The sequence below is a fragment of the Macaca nemestrina genome, chromosome 3, assembly GCF_043159975.1.
Source record: "Macaca nemestrina isolate mMacNem1 chromosome 3, mMacNem.hap1, whole genome shotgun sequence".
In the NCBI taxonomy this organism is placed as follows: Eukaryota; Metazoa; Chordata; class Mammalia; order Primates; family Cercopithecidae; genus Macaca; species Macaca nemestrina.
In genome coordinates this window covers 102,424,793-102,449,075 of record NC_092127.1, presented here as the reverse complement: position 1 = coordinate 102,449,075, position 24,283 = coordinate 102,424,793, and the positions used below count along the sequence as shown (strand labels likewise).

Here is a 24,283-nt window from a genome sequence, read left to right as displayed (position 1 = left end):
AACAAAACATTTCTTCATCAGAGATATTCTGTGTCAGTGATTAGATAATTTGAACTACTGGTCATTAAAGGACTACATAGTGTTTTTTCTGAAAAGAGCTGGAGGTTATATTTCTGAGGCCGAAAAGGGTAATGGGGTTTGGAAGTACGCTTTAAATTAATATTCTTTCCCAAAACATAAATTTTTAGGATTTTTTTTTCTTTTGGTGCAGAGTCATCTTAACTTCTTCATACCCTATTGCCATAGTTGATCTTTATTAGATTCTGTGTTTCCCATGGCAGACCAGTTTATTCTTCTTTTATATATATACTTTAAGTTCTAGGGGACATGTGCACAATGTGCAGGTTTGTTACATAGGTGTACATGTGTCATGTTGGTTTGCTGCACCTATCAACTCATCATTTGACATTACATTAGGTGTTTCTCCTAATGCTATCCCTCCCCCAGCTCCCCACCCCCTGAAAGGCCCTGGTGTGTGAGGTTCCCCGCCCTGTATCCAAGTGTTCTTATTGTTCAGTTCCCACCCATGAGTGAGAACATGTGGTGTTTGGTTTTCTGTTCTTGTGATACTTTCCTGAGAATGATGGTTTCCAGCTTCATCCATGTCCCTGCAAAGGACATTAACTCATCCTTTTTTATAGCTGCATAGTATTAAATAGTGTATATGTGCCACATTTTCTTTATCCAGTTGGACATTTGGGTTGGTTCCAAGTCTTTGCTATCGTGAATAGTGCTGCAATAAACATACGTATGCATGTGTCTTTATAGTAGCATGATTTATAATCCTTTGGGTATAGACCCAGGATTGGGATTGCGGGGTCAAATGGTATTTCTAGTTCTAGATTCTTGAGTAATCGCCACAGTCTTCCACAAAGGTTGAACTACTTTACACTCCCACCAACAGTGTAAAAGCATTCCTATTTCTCCACATCCTCTCCAGCATCTGTTGTTCCCTAACGTTTTAATGATCACCATTCTAACTGGCATGAGATGGTATCTCATTGTATTTTTGATTTGCATTTCTCTGATAACCAGTGATGATGAGCATTTTTTCATGTGTCTGTTGGCTGCATAAATGTCTTCTTTTTTTTTTTTTACATTTAACCTAATTTTATTCATGCTTGCCTTGGGATGGGGAATAGATCATTCAGTAAAAACACACAGTAAAAACAAAATATCTTGTCATGTACAACTTTTAAACTACAATAATGATGCACCTTAATTACTTCCATGCACACAAGTCTAACATTCGTTTTTTTTAAAAAACAAACACAATTAAGACTTCTAGGAGCATTTTATAATAAAGTAATTCCTAATTAATTTTTCTTTGTAGATAGATCAAGCACCTCCAAAATACAAATTCCTATACACAGTGAGTATGTTACTTGAAATGAACACTTAAGTAAATTAAGTACGTGGACAGCCTTAGGATAAGCTGACATTATAGATTCAGCTAGGTAGGCAACAAACCATAGTGACAAATGGAAAAAGTGTATTTGCAAATAAGTTTTTAAAACTAAGCCAATTTTTATAATTAAATACAGAAAATATACTGATTTGCTAAAATAAATAAGATGTGATGTATTAACACTTTACTATGAAGAATGCATACCAGAACATTTATAAACAATGAATGAGTTTTACTAAGAATAGTTTACTACAATAAACACTGGCTAAATAGAAGTGCATTTTGTGAAGCACTAAGAGTGGTATATGTTTTGCCACATACTCTTGTTACCTTGAGGTAGATAACACATGTGTACCTAATTCGGCATTCATTTTCACTTGTTGCCGGTATCATGTGTTTTAAGAAATGTGTACAGTATGAACAACTTGAAAATACTCATGAATGAAAAATGCCTTAGAAAAAATAGCTACTTTCATGCAATTATGTACAGTCTCACTGTATAAATTTCAAGGCAAGGTTTGTTTCCTGTAAAACAGATCATTGTTCTATGAGAGAATGTTCTTTACTTAGTGCATTTCTTTTCTCCTCCTGCGTTACGTTATTTTGCTCTAGTCTTTATTTTTGTGTGCAAATGACATGCCAGTTAAAATGAAAACTGTCTCACATGTAGAAAAAGAAAGTTGGGATTTTAAAAACCAATAACTCATAAAATCCTTACTAAATGACACCATCTGATTCAAGTAAAAAATGACTTAAACACTAGTAATAAAAGAAGACAAAACACATTTCCTGAAGAATACAAAGATAAATGTCTGCTGAGTGTTTTAGTTCAGATGTATCAGAATGCTGCTGTATGTTTTAAGAGGAATTTGAGGGGAAGATTTCATAGCAGAAGGTATGTGGACTGTATTGACTTAAGTGGTGACCCAACTGGACTGTGAAACTGTGGGATGTCTATGGACTCGAGCTGCTTGTTAAAGAGGTACTCCCCACTGTTGTTCAGAAATCCTTCCTCATGTCCTTTCTCCCCAAGCCTCCCATCTTCTACTGGCTCAGTTTCTAGCATTTCAGTATCTTCTTTCCTGCTAGAGAACTTGTCCAAGTAACTAGTGTGTTTTCCTTCTCAAGTTGTTCATCCTTCCTTACCTCACACAACTGATTGATGAGATAATAGTCCTCCCCACCACTCACAAACTGGCTGTCCCAAGAAGAGTGGTACAAGGCTTCTAATTGAGCCAGATTTGCCATTCCTTTTTCCTGTTTTTCTCAGCTTACTGACTTTGATATCAAACTTTTCAATTCTAGTTGGGACACTGAGCTCTTCAAGTCCTTTAATTTATCAGTAACATCAGCAGGCTCATCTTGGGAACTAAGTTGAATAGTTCCTGCAATAAAGGAATCAAATTCAAATCCCTGATTCTTTTCCCTTTCTTTTGCAGCCATTTGCTGTGATGCTTCCTCTAGTGCTATCTGGGCTTTAACCAATGCATTCCTTTCACATTTTGATTTGCCTTTCTTATCAGATTTTTCTTTGCTTTGTGCTTTCCAACTGGAAAGATCTATAATAAGCTTGGGTTCATAGTAATGGTTAACTTCACTCTCTCTCCAAACTAAGTTATCTAAATATGATGATGAGCTCGTTTTGTATTTACAAGTATGGCTACACTCCAGATAACAATATTTGTTTTCATGATGATCTGAGTATTGCCAACAAGCCTCAGTAGAGTAATTGGTATCAAAAGTAGGATCCTCCAGATACTTTTCCCGATCTCCCTCCAAATATTTTCAGGGATCAACTTGTACTTCTTCTTCATCAGTGACATCGGGCAGAGCTCTTGGATCAAGCTGGACTTCATCAATATCAAAGTTGTTATGTATAGGCCAATCATGCTCTGAAAACTGACAATCATGGTACCTTTCCCAGTTATAAATGTGACTGTGAGTTTCATCCATAAGCAAAATATCATCAACTTCATCTTCAATATGAAAAGGATGGCTTGAAGTTGACTCATCCATTGGAAAAGAATATATGCTCATGTAAGGATGGGAGAGTGCTTCTTCTGCTATTAACCGATCCATGGGGCTAAATATAAAAATTTGTTCCAGGAAATCCAGTGCTTCTCGACTGATTCCTGGAAGCAGCTGAGTTAAAGGTTTGTGTGACTCAGTCATGTCATTTCTAATGTAAACTGGAATTATGCTGAGAAGCTCCTGATGATCTTCCTCATGTACAACAGGAATAGATTTTAAAATCAGCTGCATCTGTTCAAGTTCGTGTGCACCTGCAAAAAGGTTTTACCAGTCAGCATTTCAGCAAAGAATGCAGCCTGCAGCCCACATGTCAATGGCTTTAGTGTAATCATTAGGAGAAAGTAAAAGACGTGGAGATCTGTACCAATTAGTAACCAATCCTTCAGAAAGATGACCCTTTTGGGAATAATGAGGATCCATGATCCATGCAAGACCAAAGTCACCTATCTTCAGCACCAAGTCTTCAGTATTGATGAAAAGATTAGCTGGTTTGAGATCTCTGTGCAGTACATTTGCAGAGTGAATATACTTGAGCCCCTGTAGCAGCTGATACATGAACAGCCTGGCACGCTCTTCCAGTACAGGGCCCTGCTCCAGCACATTAGCCAAGTCTCCATGTACTCCTGAGCAATGTAAACACTGTTCAGTTCCATAAGAGAGCCCACATCGTCTGTTTATTGGCTTCCACTGGGACCAAGAATTTCAAACACTTTCACAGTGTTACTATGGTCAAGTCTTCTAATAATTTTGATTTCACGTAGAGCATGTTTGATACTCTAGGGATCAGTAAGGGCAGTTTTCTTGATGGCTACTCTTCTGTCACAGGCATTGTCTACAGCAGAAGAAACTAAGCCATTGCCTTCACAACCAATGGTTTTAAGTCCGTATACCTAGAACCCAGATCAAAACCATGAATGTTCATGAGACTTTCAAATTTCTCTGCCATTTTGAAACCCTTACTATTGCCTTTTCCCTTCGAATTGAACTTGTGTAAACAAGGAAGAAAACTGGCATCAAAAGGAAAGATCTTTCAAAAGTGAGAAGAAAAATAATTATGCTTCCACAGCAAGATGGTTTCTTGATGTTCATTGCATATGCCAGACAGGCCTGTTGAGTTCCCCTTAGATTTAAAGCTCAAAAAGCTCTACTCATATTGAGAATTAAAAAGATTGCAGTACTCATAGCTCAAGAAAGCGGCAGCAACTCTGCAGACATTTAAAGAAAACAAGAAACTCAAACGGAATGAAATGACATACTGTACACTCAAATTACCATGCTAAACGATTTAACATTTGACAAAAATGTGAATAAATATGCACACAACAGGCTTCTATGAACATTCTCCTCACAGTGAAGATACATTCAGTGTTGGATTGGTCCTGAGCAGCATCATTCTAAGGTGCTGATAAGCACTATTTCTGTTTTTCTTCTTTTCTTCCTTTGTTGCTATATATTTATTTCAACAGGAAGCTGTGGCAGTTGTTGGTTAACAGAAGATGTCTTTTGTTCATGATCAGGTGGCTCCAGCTCACCACAATCACAATCAAAGCTCCCATCCATCTTACTCTGATACAACGAGACTTCTCTGACTCATCGAGAGAGTGTGGGGCTTGCAGAGAGCCCCCAGTGTCGGCTCAGGTCTCCAGCTGTGCTGGCGGCAGAGGTGTCTCCGAGGCTCTCGCTTTGCCACAGTCACCGCCATGTAACCCCGACCCGCAAGAGAGGGCGAAGACAAATGTCTTCTTTTGAGAAGTGTCTCTTCATATCCTTTGCCCACTTTTGATGGGGTTGTTTGTTTTCTTCTTGTAAATTTGTTGAAGTTCTCTGTAGATTCTGGATATTAGCCTTTTGTCAGATGGGTAGATTGCAAAAATTTTCTCCCATTCAGTAGATTGCCTGTTTACTCTGATGCTAGTTTCTTTTGCTGTGCAGAAGCTCTTTAGTTTAATTAGATCCCATTTGTCAATTTTGGCTTTTGTTGCCATTGCTTTTGGTGTTTTAGTCATGAAGTCCTTACCCATCCCTATGTCCTGAATGGTATTGCCTAGGTTTTCTCCTGGGATTTTTATGGTTTTAGGTCTAACATTTAACTCTTTAATCTATCTTGAATTAATTTTTGTATAAGGTGTAAGGAAGGGATCCAGTTTCAACTTTCTACATGTGGCTAGCCAGTTTTCCCAGCACCATTTATTAAATAGGGAATCCTTTCCCCATTGATTGTTTTTGTCAAGTTTGTCAAAGATCGGATGGTTGTAGATGTGTGGTATTATTTCTGAGACCTCTCTTCTGTTCCATTGGTCTATATATCTGTTTTGGTACGAGTACCATGCTGTTTTGGTTACTGTAGCCTTGTAGTATAGTTTGAAGTCAGGTAGCGTGATGCCTCCAGCTTTGTTCTTTTTGCTTAGGATTGTCTTCACTATGTGGGCTCTTTTTTGGTTCCATATGAACTTTAAAGTAGTTTTTTCCAATTCTGTGAAGAAAGTCATTGGCAGCCTGATGGGGATGGCATTGAATCTACAAATTGCCTTGGGCAGTATGGCCATTTTCACGATATTGATTCTTCCTATTCATGAGCATGGAATGTTCTTCCATTTGTTTGTGTCCTCTTTTATGTCATTGAGGAGTGGTTTGTTGTTCTGCTTGAAGAGGTCCTTCACATCCCTTGTAAAGGTATTTTATTCTCTTTGTAGCTATTGTGAATGGGAGTTCACTCATGATTTGGCTCTTTGTTTGTCTGTTATTGGTGTATAGGAATGTTTGTGATTTTTGCACATTGATTTTGTATCCTGAGACTTTGCTGAAGTTGTTTATCAGCTTCAGGAGATTTTGGGCTGAGACAGTGGGTTTTCTAAATATACAATTATATCATCTGCAAACAGGGACTATTTGACTTCCTCTTTTCCTAGTTGAATACCCTTTATTTCCTTCTCTTGCCTGATTGCCCTGGCCGGAACTTCCAACACTATGTTGAATAGGAGTGGAGAGAGAGGGCATCCCTGTCTTGTGCCAGTTTTCAAAGGGAATGCTTCCAGTTTTTGCTCATTTAGTGTGATACTGGCTGTGGGTTTGTCATAAACAGCATTTATTATTTTGAGGTAGGTTCCATCAATACCTAGTTTATAGAGAGTTTTTAGAATGAAGGGCTGATTAATTGTGTTGAAGGCCTTTTCTGCATCTATTGAGATAATTATGTGGTTTTTGTCATTGATTCTGTTTATGTGATGGATTACATTTATTGATTTGCATATGTTGAACCAGCCTTGTATCCCAGGGATGAAGCCGACTTGATCATCATGGTGGATAAGCTTTTTGATGTGCTGCTGGATTCGGTTTGCTAGTATTTTACTGAGGATTTTTGCATCGATGTTCATCAGGGATATTGGTCTAAAATTCTCTTTTTTTGTTGTGTCTCTGCCAGGCTTTGGTATCAGCATGATGTTGGCCTCATAAAATGAGTTACCTCTTTTTCTGTTGATTGGAATAGTTTCAGAAGGAATGGTACCAGCTCCTTCTTGTACCTCTGGTAGAATTTGGCTGTAAATCCATCTGGTCCTGGACTTTTTTTGGTTGGTAGGCTGTTAATTATTGCCTCGATTTCAGAGCCTGTTATTAGTCTATACAGGGATTCAAGTTCTTCCTGGCTTAGTCTTGGGAGAGTGTGTGTGTCCAGGAATTTATCCATTTCTTCTAGGTTTTCTAGTTTATTTGCATCAAAGTGTTTATAGTATTCTCTGATGGTAGTTTGTATTTCTGTGGGGTCAGTGGTGATATCCCTTTATCATTTTTTATTGCATCTATTTGATTCTTCTCTCTTTTCTCTTTATTAGTCTTGCTAGCGGTGTATTTTGTTGATCTTTTCAAACAACTAGCTTCTGGATTCATTGAGTTTTTTGAAGGGTTTTTTGTGTCTCTGTCTCCTTCAGTTCTCCTCTGATCTTAGTTATTTCTTGCCTTCTGCTAGCTTTTGAATGTGTTTCCTCTTGCTTCTCTAGTTCTTTTAATTGTGATGTTAGGGTGTCAGTTTTAGATCTTTTCTGCTTTCTCTTGTGGGCATTTAGTGCTATAAATTTCCCTCTACACACTGCTTTAAATGTGTCCCAGAGATTCTGGTACATTGTGTCTTTGTTCTCATTGGTTTCAAAGAACATCTTTATTTCTGCCTTCATTTCGTTATGTACGCAGTAGTCATTCAGGAGCAGGTTGTTCAGTTTCCATGCAGTTGTGTGGTTTTGGGTGAGTTTCTTAATCCTGAGTTCTAATTTGATCACACTGTGGTCTGAGAGACAGTTTGTTGTGATTTCTGTTCTTTTACATTTGCTGAAGAGTGCTTTACTTCCAATTGTGTGGTCAATTTTAGAATAAGTGTGATGTGGTGCTGAGAAGAAGGTATATTCTGTTGATTTGGGGTGGAGAGTTCTGTAGATATCTATTAGGTCCACTTGTTGCAGAGCTGAGTTTAAGTCCTGGATATCCTTGTTAACCTTCTGTCTCGTTGATCTAATATTGACAGTGGGATATTAAAGTCTCCCATTATTGTTGTGTGGGTGTCTAAGTCTCTTTGTAGGTCTCTAAAGACTTGCTTTATGAATCTGGGTGCTCCTGTCTTGGGTGCATATATATTTAGGATATTTAGCTCTTCTTGTTGAATTGATCCCTTTACCATTATGTAATGGCCTTCTTTGTCTCTTTTGATCTTTGTTGGTTTAAAGTCTGTTTTATCAGAGACTAGAATTGCAACCCCCACTTTTTTTTTTTTTTTTTTTTTTTTTTTGGTTTCCATTTGCTTGGTAGATCTTCCTCCATCCCTTTATTTTGAGCCTATGTGTATCTCTGCATGTGAGATGGGTCTCCTGAATACAGCACACCAATGAGTCTTGACTCTTTATCCAATTTGCCAGTCTGTATCTTTTAATTGGGGCATTTAGCCCATTTACATTTAAGGTTAATATTGTTATGTGTGAATTTGATCCTGTCATTATGATGTTATCTGGTCATTTTGCCCATTAATTGGGGCAATTTCTTCATAGCATCAATGGTTTTTACAATTTGGCATGTTTTTGCAGTGGCTGGTACTGGTTGTTCCTATCCATGTTTAGTGCTTCCTTCAGGAGCTCTTGTAAGGCAGGCCTGGTGGTGACAAAAATCTCTCAGCATTTGCTTGTCTGCAAAGGAATTTATTTCTCCTTAACTTATGAAGCTTAGTTTGGCTGGATATGAAATTCTGGGTTGAAAATTCTTTTCTTTAAGAATATTGAATATTGGCCACCACTCTCTTCTGGCTTGTTGGGTTTCTGCAGAGAGATCTGCTGTTAGTCTGTTGGGCTTCCCTTTGTGGGTAACCTGACCTTTCTCTCTGTCTGCCCTTAACATTTTTTCCTTCATTTCAACCTTGGTGAATGTGACAATTATGTGTCTTGGGATTGTTCTTCTCAAGGAGTATCTTTGTGGTGTTCTCTGTATTTCCTGAATTTGAATGTTGGCCTGCCTTGCTAGGTTGGGGAAGTTCTCCTGAATAGTATCCTAAAGAGTGTTTTCCAGCTTGCTTCCATTCTCCCCGTCACTTTCCGGTACACAGTCATAGGTAGATTTGATCTTTTCACATAGTCCCATATTTCCTGGAGGCTTTGTTCGTTTCTTTTTACTCTTTTTTTCTGTAAACTTGCCTTCTCGCTTTATTTCATTAATTTGATCTTCAATCAGTGATACCCTTTCTTTCACTTGATCAAATCAGCTATTGAAGCTTGTGCATGTGTCACAAAGTTCTTGTGCCATGGTTTTCAGCTCCATCAGGTCTTTTAAGGTCTTCTCTACACTGTTTATTCTAGTTAGCCATTCATCTAACCATATTGCAAGGTTTTTAGCTTCCTTGCAATGGGTTTGAACATGCTCCTTTAGCTCAAAGTTCGTTATTACCAAGCTTCTGAAACCTACTTCTGTCAACTTGTCAAAGTCATTCTCCATCCAGCTTTGTTCTGTTGCTGGTGAGGAGCTGCGATCCTTTGGAGGAGAAGAGGCACTCTGGTTTTTAGAATTTTCAGCTTTTCTGCTCTGGTTTCTCCCCATCTTTGTGGTATTATCTACCTTTGGTCTTTGATGTTGGTGACCTACAGATGGGGTTTGTTGTAGATGTCCTTTTTTGTTGATATTGATGCTATTCCTTTCTGTTTGCTAGTTTTTCTTCTAATAGTCAGATCCCTCAGCTGCAGGTCTTTTGGAGTTTGCTGGAGGTCCACTCCAGACCCTGTTTGCCTGGGTATCACCAGTGGATGCTGCAGAACAGCAAATATTGCTGCCTGATCCTTCCTCTGGAAGCTTTGTCCCAGAGGGGCACCCAACTGTATGAGGTGTCTGTCAGCCCCTACTGGGAGGTGTCTCCCAGTTAGGCTATGGGGGGGGGTCAAGGACCCATTCTCAGAGCTCAAATGCCATGCTGGGAGAACCACTGCTCTCTTCAGAGCTGTCAGACAGGAATGTTTAAGTCTGCAGAATTTTCTGCTGCCTTTTGTTCAGCTATGCCCTGCCCACAGAGGTGGAGTCTATAGAGGCAGCAGGCCTTGCTGAGCTGCAGTGGGCTCTACCCAGTTCGAGCTTCCCAGCCGCTTTGTTTACCTACTCAAGCCTCAGCAATGGCGGACATCCCTTCCGCCACCAGGCTGCAGCCTTGCAAGTTGATCTCAGACTGCTGCGCCAGCAGTGAGCAAGGCTCCATGGTTGTGGGACCTGTCGAGCCAGGAACAGGAGAAAATCTCCTGGTCTGCTGGTTGCTAAGACTGTGGGCAAAGTGCAGTATTTGGGTGGGAGTGTTCTGTTGTTCCAGGTGCAGTTTGTCTCAGCTTCCCTTGGTTAGGAAAAGGAAATCCCCCTACCACTTGGGCTTCCTGGGTGAGGCAACACCCCACTCCCCACTGGCTTCAGCTTGCCCCCCAAGGGCTGCACCCACTGTCCAACCAATCCCTATGAGATGTACCAGGTGCCTCAGTTGGAAATGCAGAAATCACCCATCTTCTGTGTCGATCACGCTGGGAGCTGCAGACTGGAGCTCTTCCTATTTGGCCGTCTTCCACTTTCATTCTTTCTACTCTATTTCTATTCTTGCTTAAAATGTGTCCTATTGGTTCATTGAATATTAATAAGCCCCTTATGTTAAACTTTTACTTTTACATAAATGTTATCTGTCACGTGTTACACAGTCAATTAAATTGAATAGAATTCCTACAGCAAACAATCAATGCGCTGTACAACCAAATGCAAAGAAGAAACCAACAAAAATGAAACTCTGGTAACATCCATTAGTTCAAGCACACACCTACACATACATGCAAACCACCTGCCTCTGGCCTTAAGATTAGCCCTGGTTTCATTCTACCTTTTGCCCATTAAGATATAATCTTTAAGTCTTTTCTCAAACCTTCTCCCACCCAGAGTCTAACTTGTTTTAAACTGTCTCCTAAACTAGTTCTCCCCTTTGGCCAAAACCCCAGAATATACAAGAGGAGAAAAGGGAAATCATAGATTGAGAAGCAGTAAGTACAGAGTTTGCACTCCACTTTCCCCATCTCATGAGTCCTTTATTTCCTGAGATATTTTCTTGCTGGTGACATTAACAGGGGTCAGAGACTATGTGACTGATACTATCCCTAGTTGCCACTATTTAAAACAAAAAGTACAGTGTCATAGGTTTCCAAGATAGTGATTACAGGTAAATATATATAGACACAAAGTAGACGTCTTTTAACTATGACCAGTTTTTTTTTGTTTTTGTCTGTTTGCTTTTAATTTTTTTAGAGGCAGGGTCTTACTTTGTTGGCGAGGCTGGAGTGTGGTGGTATGATTATACCTCACAGCAGCCTGGAACTCCTGGGCTCAAGTTATCCTCTGGCCTCAGCCTCCTAAGTAGCTGAACTACAGGCATGCACGACAGTGCCCAGCTACTTTTTTATTTTTTGTAGAAACAGGTTCTAACTGTGTTGCCCAGGTTGGTCTCAAACTCCTGGCCTCAAGTGATCCTCCTGCCTCAGCCTCCCAAAGCACTGGGATTAGTTGTGAGCCACCACACCTACCCTACGATCTATTTTAGGCTGAATGTCACTTTCTAAGACAATGAGATTCTGTTCAATCACTTCATGCATTAGCAATATTAAACCAAATCCTTATATGAGCTTAATAACTCTTTATTACTTCTTGAATACTATTTTTTTTTTTTGAGTCTGAGTCTATCTGGATGCCAAATAGTGAAAACTCTGTAAAACAGTATAAAGGTCAGGCATTATTTTTGACATCGGCATCAATAGTAGAAAACAAAGATGGGGAAAAACTTGTTTAAAGTTAATGTAAGGCATACTCCATTTATTTCTGTTCTTGGTAAATTCCGGTATACCGTCTTCATGAAAGCTTCAACATTTTTTTTAGATCACCTAGTTCTAATGTGGTGATTTTATAGTTTCATAAGTAATTTATTATTGTTACATTATTTTTCCTTTCAAGGAAAAAACTAGAATAAATAGTAAAAACTATTGATTCTGCTTATGTGATTTGCAGAATTTCTTTGGCCCTGAGTTTGTGAAAATGACAATTGAACCATTTATATCTTTGGATTTGCCACGGTCTATTCTTGTAAGTAATAAAACCAATTTGTGTCACACTTAGAAAATAATTTCAGTAATTTAATGCTAAAAAACAGTTAAAATTTTAATAATGCTTATTTTCATGAATGCCATTTATTTTTTCAATTGTAGACTAAGAAAGGGAAGAATGAGGATAACCGAAGGAAAGTAAACATAATGCTTCTGAACGGGCAGAGACTGGAACTGACCTGTGATACCAAAACTATATGTAAAGATGTGTTTGATATGGTTGTGGCGCATATTGGCTTAGTAGAGCATCATTTGTTTGCTTTAGCTACCCTCAAAGGTACCAAGACATTTTGTATTCAGAGTACAGTATAGAAACTTAGCAACAAGCTGACTTCCTATGTTTGTTACCATGCCTGACCTCATTTTGACAATTAGTAACTAAATGAACTAGTCAGTAGAAGTGAGTTATGAACTCCCTTTCTTCTCTCAGATACTTTCATTGTTTTAATAGCTGTGTTTGTTAGGCACCTTCTGTATCTGACTGGGAAGTTTTTTTAAATTTTTTGCTATGGTTATATAAAAATAGATTTTAATTATATTTCAGGGACCATTTTCTATGTTAATGGCCTACATGCATACTCTAGAAATTAGTATCCTAATATGAGTCTGATTATATAGCAAGACCCTATTTCTGAATTTCCACATCAATTTATTTAGCCTACTATCCTAAAATCATAGTGACTTTTTAAAATGTCAATTATAATTAGTTATTTCACATATCTTTTAAATATTGTATCCACTTAACTCCATGATGTTCACAACCACGGTGGTCTAAGACACAGCTTCAGTAGAAGCCTCTCCTACTTACCAGTTAGAGTTGCCAGAGCAGTAAGAAACTTTTTGGAATTTGTCTCCTTTTTAAATAAATCATATTTGTAAGTTACTCTTTAATATTTCAGATTCCTCTTTACCTCAGAATTTAACTTGGAAAGCTTAGACAGCAAAGTACCATAAATGACAACTGACAGGTTAAAGGATCCTAAAACTCTATAAGCTCATAATATCTTCTGTATCCTAAAAGAAATATTTCCCTCAATATAGATTATTGAATTATTGTGCCTTAAAAATGAATAATTTATGCTGTAGACTCATCCAATAAATAGTCAATTAGTACCTACTGATGTTCTATCACTACTAATTTTACTTTTAGACTAATCAGTCAGTATTGTCTACATGAAGTTGATTCAGTTCATCCAAATTTCTGTTTATACTATACCTAATTTCTTACAGATTCTGCTCAAATCAAATTGTATTGAGTAATTCTTTTATTTGGAGAGAGTAAATAATAGTTAACTAATGACATTAAAAAATAAAATGATGAATGTCATTCCTCCCAGGTTTCAGCTGGTAGCTCAATAATAATAAGTACTAGCTAATATTTATTAAATGTTTACCATATACTGTGTGCTTTAACAAGTGTTTTTATTCATTATGTCATTTGATCCTTATAACAATGCTGTAAAGCGAGGATTACCACTATCCTGATTTTAAAGACAAGAGAAGTGATGTCTACAGAGGTAAAATAATATATCCAGTGTCATACAGATAGTAAATGTTGTGGCCAGGTGTTGAATCTAGGACTGTATGTCTTTAGAGCCGCCATTCTTAAAAGAGTGGGCCATATTGGCTCCCATCTAAATGGAGTGTCTCAGAGCTCCCTGCCTGCCACATTTTTAACAGTCTTGTATTTATATTCTCATATGATACTCTTTTATGCAAGTCTGACCAAAAAGTGAAGAAATCAGAAGAAAACACTAAAGTAGTTTTTATTTTATCTGAATATTTTTCTCATTCTGTTTTAGATAATGAATATTTCTTTGTTGATCCTGACTTAAAATTAACCAAAGTGGCCCCAGAGGGATGGAAAGAAGAACCAAAGAAAAAGACCAAAGCCACTGTTAATTTTACTTTGTTTTTCAGAATTAAATTTTTTGTGGATGATGTTAGTCTAATACAGTGAGTACATAAGGGTTTCTCTTTTGCTCCTTTCGGACACTGGTCTTTTGACCCTTTGCTTACTGATACTGAATTACTTGATTCCAATCAATGATAATGTCTGCTTTATCATAAAAGTAATATTTCCTTCAACACAGTTTCTTTAATCCTTATGCCTTAAAAGCTTAATAATAAGCTTAATAATAAACTCATGGAAACTAACCTTACATGCCTATAATAAAAATCACCATAGTATTCAAAATCAAAGACCAAGATGTCTGTGTATTTGTTTTTTTAGACATACTCTGACATGTCATCAGTATTACCTTCAGCTTCGAAAAGATATTTTGGAGGAAAGGATGCACTGTGATGATGAGACTTCCTTATTGCTGGCATCCTTGGCTCTCCAGGCTGAGTATGGAGATTATCAACCAGAGGTAAGATTTATGTTTTTTTCCAGGCCCATTTTTGTTTGGTGTTCTTACCTTTAACATAGTTAATGACTAAACATAATTCACGTGTTTGATGTTTAGATCTGAAGATTTAGAGGCTTCTTTGGTACCTCAAAATGACCAAGCACTCCATGTATATCAATTATATAAAATCATGAAGTGTGGGATTTTTTTTTCCTGTTTAAAGTTATCCTGTTTTGGAGTTTAGGAATAGCTACCACTTACTCCTTCTCCCAAGTTCTAACCTACAGAGACTAGACACAGGAGTTATTAGTTAAATATAAATTAAAAGGATCTTCTGCCTTCCACATAATGGGCTGGCAGCCTGGCAGAGCTTACTGTATGGAGAACTCACAGTATACTTAAAGTCTGATGTTTCTAAATAAAAGTGATCTAAGAGGAGGCAAGGGGCTAGAAGCTGTGCCACTGGAGCAGCATCCTTCACAACGTTCATCCTAAACTATAGTGATATGAGGCCCTTGAATGTCACACTCATCAAGCTTGCTAATCAGTTCAGTCATTTTATCTCAGTGAATAAAAAAAGAAAGACTGACGCATTTCTTCTAAAACTCATTCCTCAGAGAGAGATGTAGAAATAGAAGTACTTCATCTCTTAGCCAAAGCAAGAACTTCTTTAAGATAGAAGAGGATTTATTCCAATAAAGGGCAAGCAATTGCTTATGAAAACATTCTTTTTTCTAGGTTCATGGTGTGTCTTACTTTAGAATGGAGCACTATTTGCCCGCCAGAGTGATGGAGAAACTAGATTTATCCTATATCAAAGAAGAGTTACCCAAATTGCATAATACCTATGTGGGAGCTTCTGAAAAAGAGACAGAGTTAGAATTTTTAAAGGTAAGCATGCAAGATTACAAATGATAAGCTTTATATCTTTTTCAAGTAGGCAAGAAGTGTTAGAGGACACATATCTAAGAGTTCAAGTGCCAAAAACTGATACTGTGCATAATCTCATCTCATTTATTGCTGACTAAAATTATGATATTTTAATTCCCATTTTGTAAAAAAGGGAAATGAGGCTCAAAGAGGAAATGTAATGTTCCCAGAGACATGGGGTAAATATGATTTGAACCCATCTCTATCTGGCTGTTAATCCTATGCTTTTATCTTATTCCATACTCAAAATCAAAATACATTATACAGAAGAAGCAAATGAATTTGGTGAATGGCTTGATAAGAGAGGCAAGTTCCTACTGATTCTAGAATTATTTGTTTTGCTTTTTCTCAAAAGGCTTAAAATTCAGTTACATCCTTTAAAAATGGTCTTCCCACTAAATGCCAATTAATGTAGATGGGGGTAGAGAGTCAGAAAAAAAATGACTTATTAGGTTACAGTTCTATTAGACCTATAACCAGCTTCTATATGACCTCAGATAAATAGTGCATTTATGATCAAGAAAAATAGTACCATGTAAACTTCCAATGCAAATAGCAAATATAAGATAGTGTTCTATTGAAAAGACAAATTTTCAGAACATTCTTCTGTTTTAGCTTCCTAGGATGTAACAGTATGCCTTCCATTCGCTGCTACATATAGAAAGAAACCAAGTTTCCCAGCCCTGTGAAAATTTATGACAGGATTTTATTCACAGACTTACATTACCTTTCATCTAGTGTTCATGGAAAGAAAGAAAGGCAAGATGGTTTGTTCTGTTTGAGTCTAAATTTAAAGATATTAAATTATGGACCTACACTTTTCTTAGTTATTACATTTTTATACTTGTAGAAAGTAAGAAGTTACATTATAATTTTATTAATAAAGGTAGAAGGCAGATGGGCGCAGTGAAAAGAATTTGCATGAGGATTTGCAGGCAGGCAGTCTTGCATTTGAATTCTTATTTCAACTAGCTGAGTGACCTTGGACAATGTATTTAACTTCTCTAAGTTTCAGTTTTCTCCCTGTAATTAGCATGCCTAATGAATATTAGGTTGCCGTATTCCTTCTAATAATATATTCTGTTACTTCATTTCCCTTTAACTTCAGCATCTTTCTTCTAACTTAAGAAGTTTTATCTTGTTAACACAACCTTCTAAGGCTTCACTTTTGCTATATATTATGTTGCTTTTGAAATATCTTTTGTAAATCTGCTTTATTGAAGTATAATTTATATACAATAAAATTTACCATTTTTATGTGTTCGGTGAGTTTTTAAAATATATATGCCATTGAGCTTGGGCATAGTTATGCATGTCTATAATCCCAGCTGGTTGAGAGGCTGACGTAGGATCACTTGAGCCTGGGAGTTTGAGGCTGCAGTATGCTTTGATCTTGTCACTGGGTTCCAGTCTAAGCAACAGAATGAGACCCCATCTCAAAATAAAATAAAACAGTAAAGTAAAATAAAATATAAAAATATATATACAGTTCAGCACCACAATCTTGAGAACAAGGGTTAGCAAACTGTGGCCTGCCTGTTCTATAAATAGTTTTATTGGAACTAGTCCATACTCATTTTTTAATATATCATCAGTATCTGCATTCATACTACAACCACAAAGTCCAGTCATTACAATAAAGATCATATGATCCACAAAGCCTGAAATATTTACTATCTGACCCTTTACAGAAAAAGCTTACCAACTCCTGATACAGCATATTTCGAATACATAAAGTTCTCTCATGTCTCTTTATAGTCAGTCCCCTCCCCCTACCTCTAACCCTTAGCAACTACTGATCTACTATTACCGTAGCATTTTTTTTTTCTAGAATGTCATGTAAAAAATAATATACAGTCTTTCATGTCTGGCTTCTTTCACTTAGAATAATACTTCTTTTTGTTTCTGTTTTTGAGACGGAGTCTCACTCTGTCTCCAGGCAGGAGTGCAGTGGCATGATCTCGGCTCACTGCAACCTCCGTCTCCCGGGTTCAAACATTCTCCTGCCTCAGCCTCTTGAGTAGCTGGGACTACAGGCACGTGCCACCACGCCTGGCTAATTTTTTTTGTTTTTAGTAGAAACATGGTTTCACCATGTTGGCCAGGACGGTCTCAATCTCTTGACCTTGTGATCTGCCTGCCTCGGCCTCCCAAAGTGCTGGGATTACAGGCGTGAGCCACTGTGCCTGGCCTAGAATAATACTTTTAAGATTCATCCATGGTGTGGTATATATCAGTAGTTTCTTTTCTTTTTTTTCTGAGTAGTTTTTATTTGTGCAAATGTATAATTTGTTTATTCTTTTCATTAGTTGATAGATATAAAGCTGTTATAAACATTCCAGTTCACATTTTTCTGTGAACACAATTTTTATTTCTCCTGAGTAAATATCTACCAATAGGATTGCTGGGACCTATGGTAAGTACGTGTTTAACTTTGTAAGAAACTTCCAAACTGTTTTCCAAAATCGTTGTACAGTTTTACAGTCCTGCCAATAGTGTGTGAATTTCAGTTGCTCTACATCCTTGACAACACTTGGTAGTTTCAGTCTTTTTCACTTTAACATTTGAAATAGGTGAGTAGTGGTATATTATTATGGTTTTAATTTGTACTTGGCTCATTACTATTTACGTTGACCCATCTTTTCATGTGTTTATTTGCTGTTTATATACCATCTTTATTGATGTGTCGAATGAAACCTTTTACCCCCTTTTGTAACTGGTTATATGTTTCCTTACTGTTGAGAAGTACATGTTCTTTAAATATTCTGCATACAAGTCTTTTATCAGATATATGTTTTACATATATTTACTCCTAGTCTGTGGCTTGCCTTACATTTTCTTAACATTGACTCTTCTTTTTTATTTTTAAGAGTCTCACTCGGTTGCCCAGGCTGGAATGCAGTGGTGCAATCTTGGCTCACTGCAGCCACTACCTCCCAGGTTCAAGTGATGCTTCTGCCTCAGCCTCCTGAGTAGCTTGGATTACAGGCGTGCACCACCACCCCTGGCTAATTTTTGTATTTTTCATAGGGATAGGATTTTGTCATGATGGCCAGGCTGGTCTCAAACTCCTAGCCTCAAGTAATCTGCCTGCCTTGGCCTCCCAAAGTGCTGGGATTACAGGCGTGAGCCACTGCGCCGGCCAACATTAACTCTTGATGAGCAAGTTTTCAATGTTAATTGAAATGTTAATGAAATGAAATGTTAATTGAAATGTTAATTTCAATGTTAATGAAGTTTCCAGTTTTTTTATTTTCTAGTTTATGGTTTTTATGTTCCATCTAAGAAATTTTTGCCCAACCCAGGGTCACAAATACTTTCTAAGTTTTATGCTTTTAGTGCCTGTATTTAGGTCTGTGATCCATTTTTGGTTACATTTCGTATGTAGGGTGAAGTAAGGGTTGAAATTCACTTTTTTGGCATGTGGATATACAGTTGTTCCAGTAACCTTTGTTGAAAAGATTATCCTTTCCACATTAAACTACATTGATACAGTGTGTTAGTCCTTTTTCACACTGCTGATAAAGACATATACCCAAGACTGGGCAATTTAAAAAGAAACAGGTTTAATGGACTTACAGTTCCACATGGCTGGGGAGGCCTCACAATCGTGGTGGAAGGTCTCACATGGTGGCAGACAAGAGAAGATAGCTTGTACAGGGAAACTCCCTCTCTTAAAACCATCAGATCTTGTGAGACTTACTCACTATTATGAGAACAGCATGGGAAAGACCTGTCCCCATGATCCACTTACCTCCCACTGGGTCCCTCCCACAACATGTGGAAATTCAAGATGAGATTTGTGTGGGGACACAGCCAAACCATGTTCCGCTTCTGGCCCCTCCCAAATCTCATGTCCTCACATTTCAAAACCAATCATGCCTTGCCAACAGTTCTCCAAAGTCTTAATTCATTTCAGCATTAACTCAAAAGTCCATAGTCCAAAGTCTCATCTGAGATAAGGCAAGTCCCTTTTGCCTATGAGCCTATAAAATCAAAAGCAAGTTAGTTACTTCCTAGGTACAATGGAGGTACAGGCATTGGGTAAATACAGCCATTCCAAATGGGAGATACTGGCCAAAACAAAAGGGCTACAGGTCCCATGCAAGTCCAAAATCCAGCAAGGCAGTCAAACCTTAAAGCTGCAAAATGATCTCCTTAGACTGCATGTCTAACATCTGGGTCACGCTGATGCAAGAGGTGGGCTCCCAAGGTCTTGGGCAGCTTTGCCCCTGTGGCTTTGCAGGGTATAGCCCCCCTCCTGGCTGCTTTCATGGGCTGGTGTTGAGTATCTGTGGCTTTTCCAGATGCATGGTGCAAACTGTCGTTGGATCTACCATTCTGGAGTCTGGAGGACAGTGGCCTTCTTCTCACAGCTCCACTAGGTGGTGCTCCAATTGGGACTCTCTGTGCAGGCTCCAGCCCCACATTTCCCTTCCCTACTGCCCTAGCAGAGGTTCACCATGAGGGCCCCGCCCCTGCAGCAAATGTCTCCCTGGGATCCAGGAGTTTCCATACATCCTCTGAAATCTAGGCGAAGGTTCCCAAACCTCAGTTCTTGACTTCTCTGCACCCACAGGCTCAACACCATGTGGAAGCTGCCAAGGCTTGGGGCTTCCGGCCTCTGAAACAACAGGCCGAGCTGTACCTTGGCCCCTTTTAGTCACAGCTGGAGTGACTAGGATGCAGGGCACCAAGTCCCTAGATTCTACGCAGCAGAGGGACCCTGGGCCTGGCCCACAAAACCATTTTTTTCTCCTAAACCTCCAGGCCTGCGATGGGAGGGGCTGCCACAAAGGTCTCTGACATGCCCTGGAGACCTTTTGCCCATTGTCTTGGTAATTAACATTTGGCTTCTTGCTACTTATGCAAATTTCTGCAGCCAGCTTGAATTTCTCCTCAGAAAATGGAATTTTCTTTCTATCACATTGTCAGGCTGCAAATTTTCCAAACTTTTATGCCCTGTTTCCCTTTTAAAACTGAATGCCTTTAACAGCACCCAAGTCACATATTGAATGCTTTGCTGCTTAGAAATTTGTTCTGCCAGATACTCTAAATCATCTCTCTCAAGTTCAAAGTTCCACAAATCTCTAGGGAAAGGGCAAAATGCTGCCAATCTCTTTGCTGAAAAAAATAAAATAAAATAACAAGAGTCACCTCTGCTCCAGTTCCCAATGGGTTCCCAACAAGTTCCTCATCTCCATCTGAGACCACCTCAGCCTGGACCTTATTGTTCATATCACCATCAGCATTTTTGTCAAAGCCATTCAACTAGTCTTTAGAAAGTTCCAAACTTTCCCACATTTTCCTGTCTTCTTCTGAGCCCTCCAAACTGTTCCAGCCTCTACCTGTTACCCAGTTCCAAAGTCACTTCCACATCTTCAGGTATCTTTTCAGCCATGCCCCACTCTACTGGTACCCATCTGCTGTATTAATTCATTTTCACGCTGCTGATAAAGACATACCTGAGAGAATGCAATTTACAAAAGAAAGAGATTTAATGGACTTACAGTTCCATGTGACTGAGGAGGCCTCACACTCATGGCAGAAGGTGAAAGGCATGTCTCCCATGGAGGCAGACAAGAGAAGAGAGCTTGTACAGGGAAACTCCCCTTTTTAAAATCATCAGATCTCATAAGACTTATTCACTATCATGAGAACAACACAGGAAAGACCTGCCCCCATGATTCAATTACCTCCCAATGGGTCCCTCCTATAACACATGGGAATTCAAGATGAGATTTGGGTGGGGACACAGCTAAACCATATCATACAGCTTTATGTCACCATTTACCAAAGTGTGTTGCTATGGTATGGTATTATTCCAACAGGTCTGCCAAAGACTGACAGAATATGGAGTTCATTTTCACCGAGTGCACCCTGAGAAAAAGTCACAAACAGGAATATTGCTTGGAGTCTGTTCTAAAGGTGTCCTTGTGTTTGAAGTTCACAATGGAGTACGCACATTGGTCCTTCGCTTTCCATGGAGGGAAACCAAGAAAATATCTTTTTCTGTATGTCCATTTAACCTCTTTTCATTATATTTTCAAATGTTATTACCAACTTCCAGTATAACATATTAACAGACTTTCCTTAGACTCTGCCATTCAATGGGGATAATACATCTTAATACTATTTAACTCTTCCTTTGTAGTTGTAGAAAGTATTATTGAGATTTTATTTATGTCTGTTTTAACAACAGGTGATTTTTAAGATTATTACACATTCCTGACTGGTTATATACTCAATTAACTTTAGTTAAATTACAACCAGGTTGAATTCTCTGAATAAGTCAGAACTTATTTTAGGGTTGTAACGTCTCACATGGAGAAATCCTCCTAATATTTTTAAGATAGATAATTATCTTAACCCTAGTGAACCTTGTCTAGCCCAATAGTAAACCCCCTCGTAGCAACTGTTATTTGAATCTCAGAGGTACAGAGACTTACTGGATTTTATGAATTAGTCCCAGGACTTTCTGCAGTTTTAGATTTTTGGTGTACAGCTCTCTATAGAGATAAAGTTAGAAAATGATTTTTAGAAAATAATATGCTTATGGAAGATAGTTAGCGATAAAGGCATATTTTGATTTTGGACCTAGTTGGGATACCTGAACATTAAAGTTCCATTGGCCAACTTCAGAGATGAATAAAAAATATTAATATGTTCAGATGTTTGTTTTCCTAGTGGTATTCAGGAACTACTGATACCTTTAGTTCATATTTAGGCTAAAGTATAGTCTTAGCAAAACAGTGTTTATGTAATTACCAAGGTCCTGATGAATCTGGATAATCTTCAACCCTGAGACCATTTCTAGACCTAATGGTTAGTTGATTGAAACCAAGAGATATCACAAGATTGCCAAATAATATGTTCTCCGGACCACCCACATCTTCTCAAGATTGTCACGACCAGGAAATTACCTGGGTTTAATTTACCTTCCCCCAGTGGAAATGCTGGCAGAGCCCACGTCTGAAGGAAACCTTAGATTAATTAAGTAGAAATCCAGTTTGGACCGTTTTGAAAAGGCGACAAGTCAAATAATCACACAGCATTCAGCTCTATGTAATTTGCCAAGCTACCACACTGACGCCCATATATAGAACTAGCCGTGATTCGTTCATTTTTAAAGATCTGCGGGAATAGAGAATAGTTCACATTCCCACTCAAATTATTCCTATATTTAATAGCATTCATTTATCCTGAAGTTCTTTCTCTAACACAGAACTCTATTTTTTTAACCCTCCTTTTTATTTCTGCTAACCTCTGGGGAAGTGGAAAAGTTACCATTTGTCTTCTCATATCTCACAACTGAGTTCTCTCAAGCACATTTCTTATCCAGTCCATCCATTAACACTTGGAGAGAATCAAATATTCTTCGTATGTGTTTCAAAACTATACATCTTTCTTAGATATTAAATCATCTATACTATCACTTTTCATAATTAATATGAACCTCTAACCTATCTCTGCATTTTTGTGTGTGTGATCTTTGCTGCCTTTGGGTGTTTTATTATAGGTACTGGTTCTGTAGTTCTTTTGACTGATCAATTAAGAAGATTCTTTCATGTTAATTCTTGAATCAGTGAGAGAGTTTTACAACTATGGAGTTCAGTGTCTTTGCAAATTCCTTGACAGTGGTTAAGTGGTATGTTTGTTAGGAAAGAAAAAATGTTCTCCAAGTATTTGAAGATTTACTTGGTATACTGCTGATAATCAAGATACTAGTTTGTTGCTACTGTATCTTTAGCTCCTCTCTAATACTTACTGATTTCTGTTTCTAACAAAGAAAACAGATTTAATCCTGGAGCTTTAATTGGCAACAATATCTAGCTAGAATTTAGCAACGTTGTTTTATTTCTAAAGTTTCTTTGAATTTATACAAGTAAGAAAAGTCCATTGAAAAATTTATAAATAACCAAGGCTAGAAATTGTAAAGATGACATGATTGAAGTCTGGGTAATACTCTTATTATTACAACTCTTATAAGCCTACTAAATTTGGTTTTTCCATGCCTATTTCCACATTTGAAGTAAAGACAAAGGACATGAAGTAGAATAATCTGCACAGTGGCCAAGAGCTAGAGTACAGTCTAACTGAACTTAAGTGATTCTCCAGTGATACTAGTCTTAGATCCCCGACATGTTGAACACTGGTCTCTTAAGGCATGGGTCACCAGCAAGCCTCACCATATAGGTCACAAATTTGAGTATGCTCTCTTCCACAAGAGATGTTCATTTCTCAAGAAATTTCAGAGAGATGAAACTGATTTGGTGATTCTCCTACTTTCCCTATATTTGGCACAAATCACTATCTCTAAATATGAATGTGTTTTATCTCTCAACCCAGCAGTTATGTTACCAGTACCTCTCCATCTCACATTTTCTTTAATTTTCCACAATTCTATTCAGCCTTTGTGCCACCCAGACTCTACTTGACTGAATCACAGCTCTTATCGTTATATATTAATAAAAAAATCTTGTTAAACTTTCATTTTCTTTACCCAATAGAGTAGAACACGTATTTATTATTTCCTTTCAAAACAGTTTTGGTGTTTGTAAACATTACCATAAATTCAAAATATCAATAATCTTATCAAAGGAATCAGTTTCCTTTGTTGATGACTGATATATACAATCTAGATTTAGGCTACAATTTCTGAAAGTGGCAAACAAAATTAATTTATTTCTTGCATTTGTTTATAATAATACAGTCATGTGCCATGTAATGACTTTTCGGTCAACAACTGACCATGAGCAATGGTGGTCCCATAAGATTATAATGTTGTACCTTTACCACACCTTTTCTGTGTTTAGATATATACTACACAAGCAGTTGCCACAGTATTTAGTAGGCTATACAGGTTTGAAGCCTAGGAGCAATAGGCTACACCATATGGTCTAGGTGTGTAGTAGTAAGCTATCCCA

The 24,283-nt window shown here is 37.9% G+C and overlaps 1 protein-coding gene and 1 pseudogene across 10 annotated transcripts in view; one reads left to right on the top strand and one right to left on the bottom strand.

Annotated features, from left to right (window-relative positions):
* LOC105479667 (protein tyrosine phosphatase non-receptor type 13) overlaps positions 1 to 24,283 on the top strand; it is a 225,357-nt gene that overhangs the window by 125,382 nt on the left and 75,692 nt on the right. For all 10 annotated transcript variants that reach the window (XM_011737771.2, XM_011737770.2, XM_011737769.2 and 7 more), the window contains 6 exons: positions 11,981 to 12,055; positions 12,178 to 12,352; positions 13,878 to 14,031; positions 14,309 to 14,447; positions 15,165 to 15,317; positions 21,188 to 21,370. In XM_011737771.2, the coding sequence (XP_011736073.2) occupies positions 11,981 to 12,055; positions 12,178 to 12,352; positions 13,878 to 14,031; positions 14,309 to 14,447; positions 15,165 to 15,317; positions 21,188 to 21,370 (879 nt within the window). The remainder of the gene's footprint in view (positions 1 to 11,980; positions 12,056 to 12,177; positions 12,353 to 13,877; positions 14,032 to 14,308; positions 14,448 to 15,164; positions 15,318 to 21,187; positions 21,371 to 24,283) is intronic.
* On the bottom strand, positions 2,231 to 4,416 carry LOC105479666 (mitogen-activated protein kinase 6 pseudogene; annotated as a pseudogene).